The sequence below is a fragment of the Xenopus laevis genome, chromosome 3S, assembly GCF_017654675.1.
Source record: "Xenopus laevis strain J_2021 chromosome 3S, Xenopus_laevis_v10.1, whole genome shotgun sequence".
NCBI lineage: Eukaryota > Metazoa > Chordata > Amphibia > Anura > Pipidae > Xenopus > Xenopus laevis.
This window is the reverse complement of record NC_054376.1, coordinates 2,619,348-2,638,486: the sequence shown is the minus strand read 5'-3', so window position 1 is coordinate 2,638,486 and position 19,139 is coordinate 2,619,348. Positions and strand designations below refer to the sequence as shown.

General features: G+C 43.4%; 1 protein-coding gene across 5 annotated transcripts in view; it reads left to right on the top strand.

The window, feature by feature from the left end:
- fgd4.S (FYVE, RhoGEF and PH domain containing 4 S homeolog) overlaps positions 1 to 19,139 on the top strand; it is a 59,236-nt gene that overhangs the window by 18,178 nt on the left and 21,919 nt on the right. Inside the window, exon 1 of one of the 5 annotated variants that reach the window (XM_018254760.2) lies at positions 12,907 to 13,141. The exons of the other annotated variants lie outside the window; for them this stretch is intronic. Within the exon in view, the coding sequence (XP_018110249.1) occupies positions 13,111 to 13,141 (31 nt within the window). The 5' untranslated portion in view covers positions 12,907 to 13,110. Of the gene's footprint in view, positions 1 to 12,906; positions 13,142 to 19,139 lie in introns of those variants that run through there. 5 annotated transcript variants of the gene reach the window in all.

Here is a 19,139-nt window from a genome sequence, read left to right as displayed (position 1 = left end):
GCTTTTGTATCTGCTCTCTATGACATGTTGCACTGTGGGAGTGTGTATGAGTGTGTACGTATTTGTGTGTAACTTTGTCGCTATTTATTGCCTTCACACTTGCCGCCTGTAGGTTCTCGCTGCTGTTGCACAATCTCACGTTGTTCGACTTTTTTAAGGATGTGAAACTGCAGTCGTTTGATATATTGTACGTTTAAACTAGTGACACTGGCACGGGCAACTATGTGTGGATGGGCTTAGTGCACCCTGTGATCCAAAGGGCCAGTGTTGTACCAAAGAGCTGACAATCTCTCACCTTATTCATCTGTAAGGCTTGGCATGGGAAGGAAGCACCAATGGTGTCAATTGTTTTTTATTCCTTTGATGAATAACAGAGAATGGCAAGGACATCCCCAGAGGAAACATTAGTGTGCCAAGGAGAGCCCCCTGTGCTGTGTGCCAAGGATAGTCTCATGTCCAGTGGGCACCTTAGTGTGCAATAAGATAGCCCTGCATGCCCAGGATACTTTAATGTGCCAAGGATAGTCTCATGCCCAGTGGGCACCTTAGTGTGCAATAAGATAGCCCTGCATGCCCAGGATACTTTAATGTGCCAAGGATAGTCCCATGTCCCAAGGAAACCCAGTGTGCAGAGGATTAATCTTCTCAATGGATTAGAAAACAAATGCTTCCAGGAGCATCGTTTCCAGGGCATCTCTTTTGCCTCATCTAATAAAGTGCATCAATAAAATCCATGACCCACTGTCATAAACTGGCCCCTTATGTAAAACAATGGCTGTGGTTTGCCAACCCGGAGACTGAGGTGCAGAGAGTGGCAGCGGCATTGCCTTATTTATCCAGTGAAATCCCCCAGGAATGTTCCTGCGCTTGTGGTTAGACAGTGATTATGGGCCACAGGCAACTCCGGATTTTTAGATTCACCCCCCTCAGCCATGTGACTCCCAACATTAACTCCTTGTGGCAACAGTTCATTGAATCATTCCAGATTCGTAATAATAGGGGGCAATAATGGCTTCAGTTGGGTATCCGCTGCCTGCAGCCCCCTGGCTGTTTTTAAACTGCAGCAGGAAACCCCCTAAAACACATACTCATAATACAGGTATAGGATCCCTTATCCGGAAACCCGATACCCAGAAAGCTCTGAATTACAGAATGGCTGTCTCCCATAGACTCCATTTTATCCAAATAGTCCAAATTTTTAAAAATGATTTCCTTTTTCTCTGTAATAATAAAACAGTCACTTGTACTTCATCCCAACTAAGATATAATTAATCCTTATCGGAGGCAAAACCAGCCTATTGGGTTTATTTAAAGGGATCCTGTCATCAGAAAACATGTTTTTTTCAATCAGTTAATAGTGCTGCTCCAGCAGAATTCTGCACTGAAATCCATTTCTCAAAAGAGCAAACAGATTTTTTTATATTCAATTTTGAAATCTGACATGGGGGCTAGACATTTTGTCAATTTCCCAGCTGCCCCAAGTCATGTGACTTGTGCCTGCACTTTAGGAGAGAAATGCTTTCTGGCAGGCTGCTGTTTTTCCTTCTCAATGTAACTGAATGTGTCTCAGTGGGACATGGGTTTTTACTATTGAGTGTTGTTCTTAGATCTACCAGGCAGCTGTTAGGGAGCTGCTATCTGGTTACCTTCCCATTGTTCTGTTGTTTGGCTGCTGGGGGGGGGAAGGGAGGGGGTGATATCAGTCCAACTTGCAGTACAGCAGTAAAGAGTGATTGAAGTTTATCAGAACACAAGGGGCAGCTGGGAAATTGACAATATGTCAGATTTCAAAATTGAATATAAAAAAATCTGTTTGTTCTTTTGAGAAATGGATTTCAGTGCAGAATTCTGCTGGAGCAGCACTATTAACTGATTCATTTTTTCCCATGACAGTATCCCTTTAATGTTTAAATGAATTTCTAGTAGACTTAAGGCATGAAGACCCAAATTACGGAAAGATCCGTTATCTGGAAACCCCCAGGTCCCGAGCATTCTGGATAACAGGTCCCCCTACCTGTATTAAACTCTCCGTTATTATAAGTGCCTGTGCGGTAGAGAAATTAGATTGTAAGCTCTGCTGTGCCGGGACTGAAGGGAAAGGCTTTATATTCACTGTATAGTGTATATAGTATAGTGTACTGTATACATACCTCCCAACATTTAGGAAGTAAAAACAGGGACAAAAATTTTTTTCCCGCATGTAGCGCAGCAATTTTTTGACCACACCCCTTTCTGTGGCCACCCCCCCTAATTACCATGTTTGTTTTACAAAATTTGGCAGGTTATGAAAGTTTCAAAATATTTCTCCTTATCTAAACTGTGTTTTTGTGTCTCAAAATTGTTACAAAGTATCTTATTTGCACCTGTTAGCTGTTCTGGGCTCTCTGCTAAAAGCCAATTAAGTGAGAAACTTTGTTTCTTTTTCTGGCTGTTCAGTGCAGAGAAAAGAGGGACTTTCCAGTACAAATGAGGGACTGCGGGTTGAGCTGTCAAAAGAGGGACTGTCCCTCCGAAAAAGGGACAGTTGGGAGGTATGTTGTATATATTCATATGTATAGTGAATGCTGAAATCCGAGCAAAAGGAAAGTGTGCATGGGGGCAAACATAGCCAGGGGCCCAATTGTTGGCCCCACAACAGATATTATCGGGGGCAGGTCAGGCAGAAAAGAAATGATTGGGTCAGAGTCTGCTGCTCCCTTGTCTGTACCTTATATTCTCCTGCCTTGGGGGAGACCCTATATCTAAGTCTGAGCATTGTCAGGTTCAACATAATGGGCTGATTCCATCAAATCCATTAATACAACCAGTCCTGGTAAAAATGAAAGGTCTTTTTATTTCCAGTGCAGCGGCTAATGGACTTGTAACTGGTCATTGGCAGAATATGTGAGCCGCGGGGTTAAAAAAAAAAGGGACCATGTCTAAGTGCCGCTAAATGTTATTGCTCGGTCATGCAGAGGAAGCATTTACCTTTCTAATAGTCTAGGGGTCAGCGATCACCTCCAGACAGGGGCGTAACTACAGAGGAAGCAGACCCTGCAACTCCAGGGGGTATAGGGGACCCAAAAAATTTGTATTTTTAACATATATTTGTAAAAAAGGACAACCTGCAGATATGATAAAATGAATTCACTGTAGGGCCCTATAACATCTAGTTACATCACTGACTCCAGAGCAGTAACTATAGAGGAAGCAGACCCTGTGGCTGCAGGAGGTATAGGAGGCCATAATTAATAGGCACTATGAATATACAGTGTATTGGTAAAACAGGGCAACCTCTGGATATGTCGGGGGGACCCAGTATTTGCTGTGGGGCCCAGTATAATATCTAGTTACACCACTGCCAGAGAGGAAGGGGCATGGGTAGACATGGCGACCACCAACCCTGCTGTGTGGGCTCTACATTTTCAGTCCATTTATAGGGGAGCAAAGCTGTTCTGGGGTGTCTATTTGGTTCCATTGGTGATGGTGAAGGAGCAATGTTAGGGGGTTACTTCCCCTTTAAAAACACAAACATTTGCAGAGACTAAAGACCAGAAACCCCAATTCCCAGTGCAGGGACTTCACTTGTAATTCTGCGGGGAGACATTTGGCACCCAAGCAGGGAGACATGATTAGAGAGCAGATGGGTGCAGGCTCCGGGTGCCACCTGAATGGGACATACTCTGCACTTGATGCCAGCGGGTTTAACAGGGAATAAAGAGCCGGGAAGACTGGACGCTGAACTATAACTCCCTGCAGTAAAAACCAGCACTTCTGCTTCATACAAAGCTCTGTAGAAGTACAGGATAAAAATAACTGTCTGTCAATAAGAATAAATTATCCTTTTGTTTTTTATTGGGTTTGTGGCGCTGACACAAAACTATTGTCACCACATCTGATCCCAGTAAACGGCCCCTAACACCCCCCCCCCGACATGATGTGAGATGCGGAATCAATGGGAACAGGGTCAGACGGGGCTGGAGGGCTGCCCCCCCCCACTGTGCTGGAGGCCGGGGACGGATAATGCAAAGGGGCAGCCAGGCAGGAGGAGGGGGGAATATCGACACCACAATCTCTATAAAAACCCCTTTGTTGTCACCCACTGGGATATTCCTAATGGTTTAGGACAAGTCGCATTTCGGGGAATGTCTGTAACCTACTTACACTGCGTCTGCCCCAATTGGGTCATTTGGAACAATCACATGCTCAACCTTAACCCTCGGCCGACAGGAGGGCTTCAGGGCAGGGAAACGTCATCCCATAGTTAAATTCATTGGGGCTGCCATATTGCTTATCCGCATTGCTCACAGGCAAACACCACCAATATATACATATATATATATATATATATATATATATATATATATATATATATATATATATATATATTTAATACAGGTATGGGAACGGTTATCCAGAATGCTCAGGACCTGGGGTTTTCCGGATAACGGATCTTTCTGTAATTTGGGTCTTCATGCCTTAAGTCTACTAGAAATTTATTTAAACATTAAAATAAACCCAATAGGCTGGTTTTGCTTCCAATAAGCATTAATTATATCTTAGTTGGGATCAAGTGCAAGTTACTGTTTTATTATTACGGAGAAAAAGGAAATCATTTTTCAAAATGTGGATTATTTGGATAAAATTGAGTTTATTCCGTAATTCGGAGCTTTCTGGATATCAGGTTTCCAGATAAGGGATCCTATACCTGTATATGTAATATGGCAATTCACACCATCCACACCTTCCTTTTAGAAAGCAAGAGCCAAAAATATATGACTCTTAGGTTACACCCTTAAAGGGATATTATAGCCTTTTTATTGCAGGGTTTATATGGCCTTTATTTTTCTGTAAGTACTCTATAAAACACATTGCCCCAGTCCATTCTACACGTGGAGTCGTTGCGTCTGCCTGTCTAACTGTCACTTTTTATTGCTGAGAGCCGCCATCTTGGTTCTGATGATCCCGTTTAATGAAGTGGCTCCCTCTGCTGGCCGAATATTCTTGACTTAGGGTAGAAAACTATAAATGGTAAAGAGAACTGGGCTCGGCCTGATCCAACACCTCAACCCTTAATATTAAGTCTCCAGATGATGCTGCACTAACATTCCGAGCTTGCTTTAACCCATAAGTGATGTAGGCTGCTGGGCGTGGCTTGGTGGACAAGAGGGCGTGGCCTAACACAGTTATGAAGGTGACCATCGATTTGGGATTTCAAAGCACATCATGCAGTTAGACCATATTTGTTACTAGGACAGAGCTGACTTTTGCGTGCGTGTGTTGTCTGTGTGTATTAACCATAAAGATAAACTTGATTCCCATGACAATCTATATGGACTAATGCCCCTCCCCCATACACTTGGTCGCACAGAACAAAGAGGTTATTCTAGAACTTTCCCTGAAGTAGAGGAAAAGATCTACTACTAATCACTATATAGACACTGAGTCAAATATTAATCAGCCCTTGTGTAAAGGTTACAACTAAATCACTCAATTATTAATGCGCTGATGACAGCAGGAGGGAATGTTATTTGTCTCTTCCAATCTCAGCTGTTTAGTTACGACCATTCCAGGCAAATCCCCCTTAAATATAAAATACAGTATGAGGGTATAGCTTATTGTGTGCCCAGAACATTCCTTCTCTGTATATTTGTATTTATACATATGGGAGGAGGAGGTGCCATATTGATTCCCTTAGACATTACAGTATGAGGGTTTAGCTTATTGTGTGCCCAGAACATTCCTTCTCTGTATATTTGTATTTATACATATGGGAGGGAGGTGCCATATTGATTCCTTAGACAGTACAGTATGAGGGTATAGCTTATTGTGTGCCCAGAACATTCCTTCTCTGTATATTTGTATTTATACATATGGGAGGAGGGAGGTGCCATATTGATTCCTTAGACAGTACAGTATGAGGGTATAGCTTATTGTGTGCCCAGAGCTTTCCCCTTCTCTGTATATTTGTATTTATACATATGGGAGGAGGAGGTGCCATATTGATTCCCTTAGACAGTACAGTATGAGGGTATAGCTTATTGTGTGCCCAGAACATTCCTTCTCTGTATATTTGTATTTATACATATGGGAGGAGTAGGTGCCATATCGATTCCCTTAGACAGTACAGTATGACGGTAAAGCTTATTGTGTGCCCAGAACATTCCTTCTCTGTATATTTGTATTTATACATATGGGAGGAGGAGGTGCCATATTGATTCCCTTAGACAGTACAGTATGAGGGTAAAGCTTATTGTGTGCCAGAACATTCCTTCTCTGTATATTTGTATTTATACATATGGGAGGAGGAGGTGCCATATTGATTCCTTAGACAGTACAGTATGAGGGTATAGCTTATTGTGTGCCCAGAACATTCCTTCTCTGTATATTTGTATTTATACATATGGGAGGAGGAGGTGCCATATTGATTCCCTTAGACAGTACAGTATGAGGGTAAAGCTTATTGTGTGCCAGAACATTCCTTCTCTGTATATTTGTATTTATACATATGGGAGGAGGAGGTGCCATATCGATTCCCTTAGACAGTACAGTATGAGGGTAAAGCTTATTGTGTGCCCAGAACATTCCTTCTCTGTATATTTGTATTTATACATATGGGAGGAGGAGGTGCCATATTGATTCCCTTAGACAGTACAGTATGAGGGTAAAGCTTATTGTGTGCCCAGAACATTCCTTCTCTGTATATTTGTATTTATACATATGGGAGGAGGAGGTGCCATATTGATTCCCTTAGACAGTACAGTATGAGGGTATAGCTTATTGTCTGCCCAGAGCATTCCTTCTCTGTATATTTGTATTTATACATATGGGAGGAGGAGGTGCCATATTGATTCCCTTAGACAGTACAGTATGAGGGTATAGCTTATTGTGTGCCCAGAACATTCCTTCTCTGTATATTTGTATTTATACATATGGGAGGAGGAGGTGCCATATTGATTCCCTTAGACAGTACAGTATGAGGGTATAGCTTATTGTGTGCCCAGAACATTCCTTCTCTGTATATTTGTATTTTTACATATGGGAGGAGGAGGTGCCATATTGGATTCCCTTAGACAGTAAGTATGAGGGTATATCTTATTGTGTGCCCAAAAACATTCCTTCTCTGTATATTTGTATTTATACATATGGGAGGAGGAGGTGCCATATTGATTCCCTTAGACAGTACAGTATGAGGGTATAGCTTATTGTGTGCCCAGAACATTCCTTCTCTGTATATTTGTATTTATACATATGGGAGGAGGAGGTGCCATATTGATTCCCTTAGACAGTACAGTATGAGGGTAAAGCTTATTGTGTGCCCAGAACATTCCTTCTCTGTATATTTGTATTTATACATATGGGAGGAGGAGGTGCCATATTGATTCCCTTAGACAGTACAGTATGAGGGTATAGCTTATTGTCTGCCAGAGCATTCCTTCTCTGTATATTTGTATTTATACATATGGGAGGAGGAGGTGCCATATTGATTCCCTTAGACAGTACAGTATGAGGGTATAGCTTATTGTGTGCCCAGAACATTCCTTCTCTGTATATTTGTATTTATACATATGGGAGGAGGAGGTGCCATATTGATTCCCTTAGACAGTACAGTATGAGGGTATAGCTTATTGTGTGCCCAGAACGTTCCTTCTCTGTATATTTGTATTTATACATATGGGAGGAGGGAGGTGCCATATTGATTCCCTTAGACAGTACAGTATGAGGGTATAGCTTATTGTGTGCCCAGAACATTCCTTGGCTATGAAGTCGGTCTCTGCATTATAAAATTATTATCATACACCTGCCAGAAGCACCAGCCGCTGAGTAAGAGAGACGTCTCTTCTGGATTTAGGAGACTGAGGGATTATCTGACAGATCCCACTAATGGCCCAGTTGCTGTTCAGTGACAGGTGCTATAATAATTTAGGATATTACAGGCAACACTGTATCCCTCCTCCTCATAGGTTCATCACTAGTAGTTACTGGGCCCCCAGCAGAATTAGTTTGGGGCCCCTGTAACTATAGGTGGTAGATCACAAATATATATTACATGTATTTGCACTGGGTGTGATTTTGGGTCTCGGCCAATCGATTTGTCCTAAAAGCTTGAAACACAGAAATTTTAAATTCACTCTGGAATAATGACTTTGTCTCACAGAAATGTGTTTTTCCCAGTGTCTTGCCTTGAAATACATTGATTTAATAAGATGTGGTCATCAGAACGTGGGCCCAAAAACCATCAGTAACGTGTAAAGGGGAACAACACCCAACAACAGTTTTGCCTACTGAAAGAAAATGGAATTGTAAGCAGTTTCCCTGTTCATTCTGCATTTTCAGACAGACAGACAAAAGCAATAACAGAGAAAGGGACAGACACAATGACAGTTACACAGAACTATAAACCCAGTGAGAATGAGGAATGAATGGATATTGGGAAGTTGTATCAGGAGTCAGAAGCAGCAGTGCAGAGAAGAGAAAGGGACAGACACAATGACAGTTACACAGAACTATAAACCCAGTGAGAATGAGGAATGAATGGATATTGGGAAGTTGTATCAGGAGTCAGAAGCAGCAGTGCAGAGAAGAGAAAGGGACAGACACAATGACAGTTACACAGAACTATAAACCCAGTGAGAATGAGGAATGAATGGATATTGGGAAGTTGTATCAGGAGTCAGAGGCAGCAGTGCAGAGAAAGGGACAGACACAATGACAGTTACACAGAACTATAAACCCAGTGAGAATGAGGAATGAATGGATATTGGGAAGTTGTATCAGGAGTCAGAAGCAGCAGTGCAGAGAAGAGAAAGGGACAGACACAATGACAGTTACACAGAACTATAAACCCAGTGAGAATGAGGAATGAATGGATATTGGGAAGTTGTATCAGGAGTCAGAAGCAGCAGTGCAGAGAAGAGAAAGGGACAGACACAATGACAGTTACACAGAACTATAAACCCAGTGAGAATGAGGAATGAATGGATATTGGGAAGTTGTATCAGGAGTCAGAAGCAGCAGTGCAGAGAAGAGAAAGGGACAGACACAATGACAGTTACACAGAACTATAAACCCAGTGAGAATGAGGAATGAATGGATATTGGGAAGTTGTATCAGGAGTCAGAACCAGCAGTGCAGAGAAGAGAAAGGGACAGACACAATGACAGTTACACAGAACTATAAAACCCAGTGAGAATGAGGAATGAATGGATATTGGGAAGTTGTATCAGGAGTCAGAGGCAGCAGTGCAGAGAAAGGGACAGACACAATGACAGTTTACACAGAACTATAAACCCAGTGAGAATGAGGAATGAATGGATATTGGGAAGTTGTATCAGGAGTCAGAGGCAGCAGTGCAGAGAAGAGACAGACACAATGACAGTTACACAGAACTATAAACCCAGTGAGAATGAGGAATGAATGGATATTGGGAAGTTGTATCAGGAGTCAGAAGCAGCAGTGCAGAGAAGAGAAAGGGACAGACACAATGACAGTTACACAGAACTATAAACCCAGTGAGAATGAGGAATGAATGGATATTGGGAAGTTGTATCAGGAGTCACAAGCAGCAGTGCAGAGAAGAGAAAGGGACAGACACAATGACAGTTACACAGAACTATAAACCCAGTGAGAATGAGGAATGAATGGATATTGGGAAGTTGTATCAGGAGTCAGAAGCAGCAGTGCAGAGAAGAGAAAGGGACAGACACAATGATAGTTACACAGAACTATAAACCCAGTGAGAATGAGGAATGAATGGATATTGGGAAGTTGCATCAGGAGTCAGAGGCAGCAGTGCAGAGAAGAGAAAGGGACAGACACAATGACAGTTACACAGAACTATAAACCCAGTGAGAATGAGGAATGAATGGATATTGGGAAGTTGTATCAGGAGTCAGAAGCAGCAGTGCAGAGAAAGGGACAGACACAATGACAGTTACACAGAACTATAAACCCAGTGAGAATGAGGAATGAATGGATATTGGATATTGGGAAGTTGTTAAGAATAATTTTTCCCATTAAGGCACAAATAAGGATTTAAGGCAATTTCATGTTTTTGCTGCAGGAGTCGCTGTGCAAATTTGTAGCAATCAGTACATTTTTATAAAAGGTTTCCGGGTTTATTGCCAGTGATTTCCCTGCGTTGCATTTACATAGTAAGTGAATATCATAAAAGCTTTAGGTTCACTGTTTGACTTCCATAAAGTGAGAAGCTTCTTAAAGGGGTTGTTCCCCTTTAAATTAACTGTTAGTATGATGTAGAGAGGGATATTCTGAGACAATTTGTAATTGGTTTTCATTTTTTATTATTTGTGGTTTTTGACTTATTTAGCTTTTTATTCTCCAGTTTGCAATTCGGCTATCTGGTTTCTAGGGTCCAATTTACCCTAGCAACCATGCACTGATGTGATTAAGACACATGAATTATGAAAAGGCAAGGCAGGAATAGTAAGATGAGCAATAACAATACATTTGGAGCAGTACACTACATTTGTTTTTAGATGGGGTCAGTGACCCCCCATTTGAAAGCCCTGAGCCCAAGAGACAGGAGGAGGAGCCCAAGAGACAGGGGGAGGAGCCCAAGAGACAGAGGGTGTGGCCCAAGAGACAAGAGGAGGAGCCCAAGAGACGGGGGAGAACCCAAGAGACAGGAGGAGGAGCCCAAGAGACAGGGGGAGGAGCCCAAGAGACAGAGGGTGTGGCCCAAGAGACAGGAGGAGGGGCCCAAGAGACCGGAGGAGGAGCCCTAGAGACAGAGAGTGGGGCCCAAGAGACAGGAGAAGGAGCCCAAGAGACAGGAGGAGGAGCCCTAGAGACAGAGAGTGGGGCCCAAGAGACAGGAGGAGGAGCCCAAGAGACAGAGGGTGGAGGCCAAGAGACAGGAGGAGGGGCCCAAGAGACAGGAGGACGAGCCCAAGATACAGGGGGGAGGTGCCCAAGAGACAGGAGGAGGAGCCCAAGAGACAGGGGGAGGTGCCTAAGAGACAGGAGGAGGAGCCCAAGAGACAGAGGGTGGGGCCCAAGAGAGGAGGAGGAGCCCAAGAGACAGGGGAAGGTACCCAAGAGACAGGAGGAGGAGCCCAAGATACAGGGGGAGGTGCCCAAGAGACAGGAGGAGGAGCCCACGAGACAGGGGGAGGTGCCTAAGAGACAGGAGGAGGAGCCCAAGAGACAGAGGGTGGGGCCCAAGAGACAGGAGGAGGAGCCCAAGAGACAGGGGGAGGTACCCAAGAGACAGGAGGAGGAGCCCAAGAGACAGGGGGAGGTACCCAAGAGACAGGAGGAGGAGCCCAAGAGACAGGGGGAGGTGCCCAAGAGACAGGAGGAGGAGCCCAAGAGACAGGGGGAGGTGCCCAAGAGACAGAGGGAGGGGCCCAAGAGACAAGTAGGTGCAGTTCCAAGGTAACAAAAAGGGCTGATATGGGGCAGTTCAAGAATAATATGGGTGGGGTTATGACATATGTGAAGGGCATTAAAAAAATGTATAAAATTGTTGGCAGTGACCAGTCGACTAATATCGGGGGTCCCCTGGGGAAAGGTCGTGCTCAGGGGGGTAACTACAGAGGAAGCAGACTCTGCCGCTGCCGGGGGGCCCATGAGGTATAGGGGGGACCCATGAGGCCCCAATTCATATACAGTTTCAAAATATTGATAAAACAAGTCAACCTCTAGACATTTTGGGGGCCTGAAAAAGAATTTGCTGTGGGGCCCAGTAATATCCAGTTACACCACTGGTCCTACTGACTTACTAGTATGGGACCCCATAATAACTGATGCACTACTCCTAACCCCCACCTGGCACCTTCTTGCCTTATCTGATAGACCAGTGATCCCCAACCAGTAGCTCGTGAGTAACTTGTTGCTCTCCAACCCCTTGGGTGTTGTTCCCAGTGGCCTCAAAGCAGGTGATTATTTTTTAATTCCAGGCTTGGAGGCAAGTTTTGGTTGTATAAAGAACAGTTGTACTGCCAAACAGAGTCTCCTATAGGCTGCCAGTCCACATAGGGACTACCAGTAGCCAATCACAGTCCTTCGTTGGCATCCTCAGGAACTAGTCCCATGCTTATGTTGCTCCCCAACCCTTCTTACATATGAATGTGGCTCACAGGTGAAAAAGGTTGGGGATCCCTGTAATAGACTATTATCCAGCACAGGTACAGCCCCTCCTCCACCCTGGGAATCCAGCTGCAGACTGTGTTTGCTTCTATGCAGCCATGCAAATATGCCTATGACTTTCTCATTCACCCTGCAGTACGTGAGGGTTTATATACTTCTATTTGTTATGGGATAAGTTAACCACCACCCAACCCGTCTGTCACAGCCCCATATTTAAACAATATGACAAGTGACTACACACACACTCACACTCAGACACACACACACACTCACTCTCTCACATACACACACTCACAATCACACACTCATACTCACTCATGCTCAAACACACACACTGACTCTCACACACTCACACACTCAAACACACACTCACTCTCTCACACACACACTCACTCTCAAACACACTCACACACACTCACACTAAGACACACACTCACACCCACTCATGCTCAAACACACACACTGACTCTCACACACACACTCACACTGAAACACACACTCACTCTCTCACACACACATACACTCACACTCAAACACACTCACACACACTCAAACACACACTCACGCTCACTCACACTCAAACTCACTCACACACACTCACACTCACTCAAACACACACACTCACACACACACACTCACACACACACACTCACACACACACTCAAACACTCACTCACAAACTCACTCACACACTCACACTCTCACACACTCACTCACACTCACTCACATACACTCACTAAAACACACACAGACACACTTGTTGCAGGGGGGGGTTGCGCTGCTGCTGGGGAGGAAGTTTAGTGACCTAAAGTGAAGAGGAGGAGGAGGAGGAGGAGGAGAAGTGACAGCGCCTGAATTGTTTTGGTCAGTAGAAGAGACAGTGTGAGAGCAGAATGTGAGCTCCGAGCAAAGTCTACGGCGAAATACCTGCATTCGCTTTTGCTTTTCCCAAGCCCCTGGTTCCTGGATCTTGGGGAGGTTTTATGTCTGACAATCTAAGTGCAACTTGGCTCCCCGATGCACAGGAACAGTTTGGCACCTGGCTCAGGTAAGGGCCCCTTTCTGCTGGGCTGGAGGGGGTTGGTTACTAATAGATTGTGAGCACAGTGGGCTCAGAGAAGCGCAGCGGCAGCCACAGATACAGAATATCAGAATCCAATAGCTGATACTTTATTTGCTGTTTGTTACTGAGATTTCAAAGCAAGTTTTCCTTGTTGTAAAGTTTCCTTGTTGGAACATTTAGCAGGTGAATCCATTCAGGGGTGGGGCCCCCTCCAAGCATCAGTAGGCCCCTGTCAATAAATGCACAGAAGTTATATTATATTTTGTATTTGACACAATCATTTTTCAGCATTAAGTCACAGGGCCTCTAAGCTGCTTTATTCAAGAGTCCTTTCTGTTTGTGTCCACTAGGGGCGCATTTTTTATAGGAATGTATGGATGCTATTTACTATCGGGCCCTCGGCATGGCAGCTCCCACGTCTGTAATGAATCCATCAAATGAGGCACAGGAAGCTCTGAACAATTTATTGCTTTTTTTGTGTGTGTGTTTCCTATAGTGAATAGTAACACAAAGGAAAGGGTTAGTTGTCCTTTAACACGCACCAGATTATTGCAGCCTGTGTAACTGATAGGAAACCAGTTTAAACCAATGTCTGGGCTGCCCGTAAATACGTTGAACTGGGAGCTTACAGCCTTAAAGGGGTTGTTTCCCTTTAAGTTCACTTTTATTATGTTATAGAATGGCCAATTCTAAGCATCTTTTCATTTGGTCTTTATTATCTCTTTTTTTATAGCTTTTGAATGATTTGCCTTCTTCTTCTGACTCTTTCCACCTTTCAAATAGGGGTCACTGACCCCATTTAAAAAACAAATGCTCTGTAAGGCTACAAATGTATTGTTATTGCTACTTTTTATTCCTTATCTTTCTATTCAGTCCTCTCCTATTCATATTCGAGTCTCTTATTCAAATTAATGCATGGTTGCTAGGATTATTTGGATACTAGCAACCAGATTGCTGACTCTTTCCAGCTTTCAAATAGAAGGGTCGCTGACCCATCTTAAAAAGACAAATGCTCCACAAGGCTACCGTTTCTTTGTTATTGTTACTTTTTATTCCTCATCTTTCTATTCAGGCCTCTCCTATTCATATTCCAGCCTCTTATTCAAATCAGTGCATGGTTGCTAGGGGAATTTGGACCCTAGCAACCAAATGGCTGAAATTGCAAACTGGAGAGCTGTTGAATAAAAAGCTAAATAACTAAAAAAAACACAAATAATAAAAAATGAAAACCAATTGCAAATGGTCTCAGAATATCCCTCTCTACATCATACTGACAGTTAATTTAAAGACAAAGAACTCCTTCAATTGATGACAGTAGTATAGGGAAATTACTTTAGTAAAACGAGGTCCCTGTAATGTCCCCTTTGAGGATTATAATTGGTTTCTCCTGGGCTTGGGGACTAAACACTGTCTTATAGAATTTGGCTTCATTTCTGTGATTGGTTTTTGTGACGAAGAGCTTTGTGCTTCTGGCAACACATATTACTGGGCAGGGATTCAGCATGGGGAACAGTCTGTGTACAGCGCTGAGTACATCTGCCATATTATCAGAATTAATAACGAATCTCTTATTAGCTAAAAAAGATAGAGATGGAAGAGAAAGATGGAGAGGCTAAGGCAAGATGGAGACAGTAGGGCAAGCTGGAGACAGTAGGACAAGATGGAGACAGTAGGACAAGATGGAGACAGTAGGGCAAGATGGAGACAGTAGGGCAAGATGAAGACAGTAGGGCAAGATGGAGACAGTAAAGTAAGATGGAGACAGTCGAGCAAGATGGAAACAGTCGAGCAAGACGGAGACAGTAGGACAAGATGGAGACAGTAGAACAAGATGGAGACAGTAGAGCAAGATGGAGACAGTAGAGCAAGTAGAGCAAGATGGAGACAGTAGAGCAAGATGGAGACAGTAGAGCAAGATGGAGACAGTAGAGCAAGTAGAGCAAGATGGAGACAGTAGAGCAAGATGGAGACAGTAGAGCAAGATGGAGACCGTAGAGCAAGTAGAGCAAGATGGAGACAGTAGAGCAAGATGGAGACAGTCGAGCAAGATGGAGATAGTAGAGCAAGATGGAGACAGTAGGACAAGATGGAGACAGTAGGACAAGATGGAGACAGTAAAGTAAGATGGAGACAGTCGAGCAAGATGGAAACAGTCGAGCAAGACGGAGACAGTAGGACAAGATGGAGACAGTAGAACAAGATGGAGACAGTAGAGCAAGATGGAGACAGTAGAGCAAGTAGAGCAAGATGGAGACAGTAGAGCAAGATGGAGACAGTAGAGCAAGTAGAGCAAGATGGAGACAGTAGAGCAAGATGGAGACAGTAGAGCAAGATGGAGACCGTAGAGCAAGTAGAGCAAGATGGAGACAGTAGAGCAAGATGGAGACAGTCGAGCAAGATGGAGATAGTAGAGCAAGATGGAGATAGTAGGACAAGACGGAGACAGTAGAGCAAGATGGAGACAGTAGGACAAGATGGAGACAGTAGAGCAAGATGGAGACAGTAGGGCAAGATGGAGACAGTCGAGCAAGATGGAGACAGTCGAGCAAGATGGAGATAGTAGAGCAAGACGGAGATAGTAGAGCAAGATGGAGACAGTAGGGAAGGTGGAGGGGGTCTGTACAAATGAATTGGAAACTATCACCAGGGGATAAGTTATCAAAAAGTCTTTACAACAAAACCGATTTTTGATGTTTTGGAAGTCTTCTTCCTTTCAACTGTTTCACCTTTCCCAAAATCCTAATGGTGACAAAAAGCCTTGACTGGCTGCTGTGCTAAAGGTCTCAGTAATGCTAATGACAGTTAAGAATAGTGGATGTGATTTGCTCTACCCCCCCCAATAATCTCACCGTGAGACTTAAGGGTGGGGGCACAGAATCAACTCAGAATTGCCACGTGTTCCCCCACCCTAAGACTTGCAGTCAGTATGTAGGACTTCTAATATCCTTATCATTTACAGTAGGGGGTACATTATCCCTTATGAGTGATACTCAGAGCTCCCTGTATAACTCAGCCTGCAGCCTTGTGCCTTTATATGGTCACAGAACAACCCCTCAGTGACTTCTAATATCCTTATCATTTACAGTAGGGGGTACATTATCCCTTATAATACATGAGTGATACTCAGAGTTCCCTGTATAACTCAGCCTGCAGCCTTGTGTCTTTATATGGTCACAGAACAACCCCTCAGTGACTTCTAATATCCTTATCATTTACAGTAGGGGGTACATTATCCCTTATAATACATGAGTGATACCCAGAGTTCCCTCTATAACTCAGCCTGCAGCCTTGTGCCTTTATATGGTCACAGAACAACCCCTCAGTGACTTCTAATATCCTTATCATTTACAGTAGGGGGTACATTATCCCTTATAATACATGAGTGATACTCAGAGTTCCCTGTATAACTCAGCCTGCAGCCTTGTGCCTTTATATGGTCACAGAACAACCCCTCAGTGACTTCTAATATCCTTATCATTTACAGTAGGGGGTACATTATCCCTTATAATACATGAGTGATACTCAGAGTTCCCTGTATAACTCAGCCTGCAGCCTTGTGTCTTTATATGGTCACAGAACAACCCCACAGTGACTTTTACAGAAAGGGGGGGGGGCAGGCTATTATTGGCTACAAAACATATTTTGGAAAGTGAAAGAATCTCAGATCCCTTTACGGTTCCGCTAACTGGAAAAGAAAATGGGACAAGGAAGTGTTTATTTTTCACACTGATGAGAAATCAAGAGGAAAAAGTCTTATAATACTTTTGTCAACAGGGGGTTCCCAACACCCCTCACTTGGCTTTACAATAACGCATAAGTTATTTTGGGGTCCTCTTAGGGCTTCACTCCTACATTTGGGGTCCCCTGTACTTGCGGCATCCCAGCTACTATCTAGTTCTAACTGCCTCAATCGTAGGAACCTCTCTCTCTCTCTTCCTCAGTCATGGGGTCCCCCCATCTGGGCTTTTCAATACCCTCTGTCAAGGTGAGCTTCCCCTTTAACAAGCCCAAGGCCTTTAGCCGCCCAGTCGTGTGGATGAATGATGTTTCTTTATTTTACTTTTTTATCCTACATATTATTTTATCCTTCTGCACTTGCTGGACGCAGGGAAGTTGGAACAAATCCACCAGAACAGTAACAAAGAGAGAGGAAACTCGTCAGAAGAAAATGTCAGCGAGAGAAAGCGCAGGGCTGCTAAACGACTTGTCTCTTTAAAATGTTTTTTTCACTTCTGCCTTCGACACAATGTCGCATTGTTTGCCGCATTCCTTGCTGGTGCATGTATCCCAGTTTCCCTTTATTCTCAACTATGCAACTATTTATTGGCCCAATATTCACCCCCCGGGTCTTTAACCAATTAATAAGGATCACAGTAAAAAAAACGTTTTACACGGAGACAGATAGAGATCTAGAAATCTGGAATCACATAAAGCTTTATGAATATTATCATTGGTTTTGATGTTCTACCACTAGGTGGCGCATGTAGAAGAAATCAGGAATGGAGACAAAGCTCAGTTGACATCAGTGGAATATGGCACTGCTGCAAAGACATTATCCATCTCGGCATTCTTATAACACATTAAGGAGTCGAGTCAGATACTCAGACTAAATAGGGGGCATCATATATTTAATAGGGTGCAGGGCACGACGCTAAGACTCTAAAACAACGTTGGATTTGGAAGTCTGGCGTTCGGTATTGAGCTCATTATCCACTTGGACAGAGTTTACTTGGCCTTTGCTTAATTCAGAGTCCAAGTTCAGTTCAGATTTTTGGCTTCCGAGTCATGAGGAACCACAGGCCAAAAATCTTCCTCCTCAACTAATAGTTTCAATCCCCCAATAGAGAGCTTGGATCTGTTACTGATCAATCTGCAGCCGTTTGGAGGGATCAGAGCTGCACCTCGATATTTCCCCAAAGTGAAAAAGCCTTGACATGTATTTCACCCCTGTGGTTTATTCTGAAATAAGAATTTGGGCACCAGAGAGAAAGAGTCTCCATCCCTATCTCACTCTGTTCTCTGCCGGACACTTAAAGGGGTTGTTCCCCTTTAAATTAACTGTTAGTAGGACGTAGAGAGGGATATTTTGAGCCAATTTGCCATCGGTTTTCATTTTTTATTATTTGTGGTTTTTGAGTTATTTAGCAGCTCCTCGATTTTTAATTTCAGCAGTCTGGTTGCTAGGGTCCAAATTGCCCTAGCAACCGTGCATTTATTTGAATAAGAGGCTGGAATATGAATAGGTAAGGATTGAATAGAAAGATGAGTCATAACAAGTAACAATAACAATACATGTGTAGCCTTACAGAGCATTTGTTTTTTTATATGGGTCAGTGACCTCCGTTTGAAATCTGGGATGACTCAGAAGAAGAAGGCAAAGAATACAAAAACTATTTTAAATGAAGACCAACTGGAAAGTTACATAGAATTGGTACATTCTGTAACATTCTAAAAGTAAACTTAAAGGTGAACACCTTTTAAAGGGGGAAGAGTTTTAAGCTGTTAGGGGTGCTGGGAGTTGTAGTCCAACAGCTAATGGCAAAGCCAGAACTAGGGGTAGTTGTGCAATTATTTTTATCCTTGCATATTAATTCATGACCCAAGATCCCTATCTTATGGGCCCCACTAGTTTATAGGGCCACACTATTAATTTCACACATTGCGATTGCTTCTTTTAGGGGCCGTTTCTGACCGGCTGTTTGCATTCTCTGCACTGCTGGTCCTGACTCCTGAGACAATGTAGCAGAAGCCAGCAGGAGGAGAACTGACTTCTGCTACAGTGTTTTAAGAGTCAGAAAAAGCCAAACACAAGAATAAATGTAGCGCTAAATGTAGATCCGATCCTCTCGCTCAACAAGATGGACAAAAAAAATAGGGCTAAATAAAAAATATTGTGTATGCAAATATCCGGGGCCACAACCACCTGTGCAAACAACCACAAACTTATGAAAGGTTTCCGGGTCTGCGTGATGTTTCGATTTAA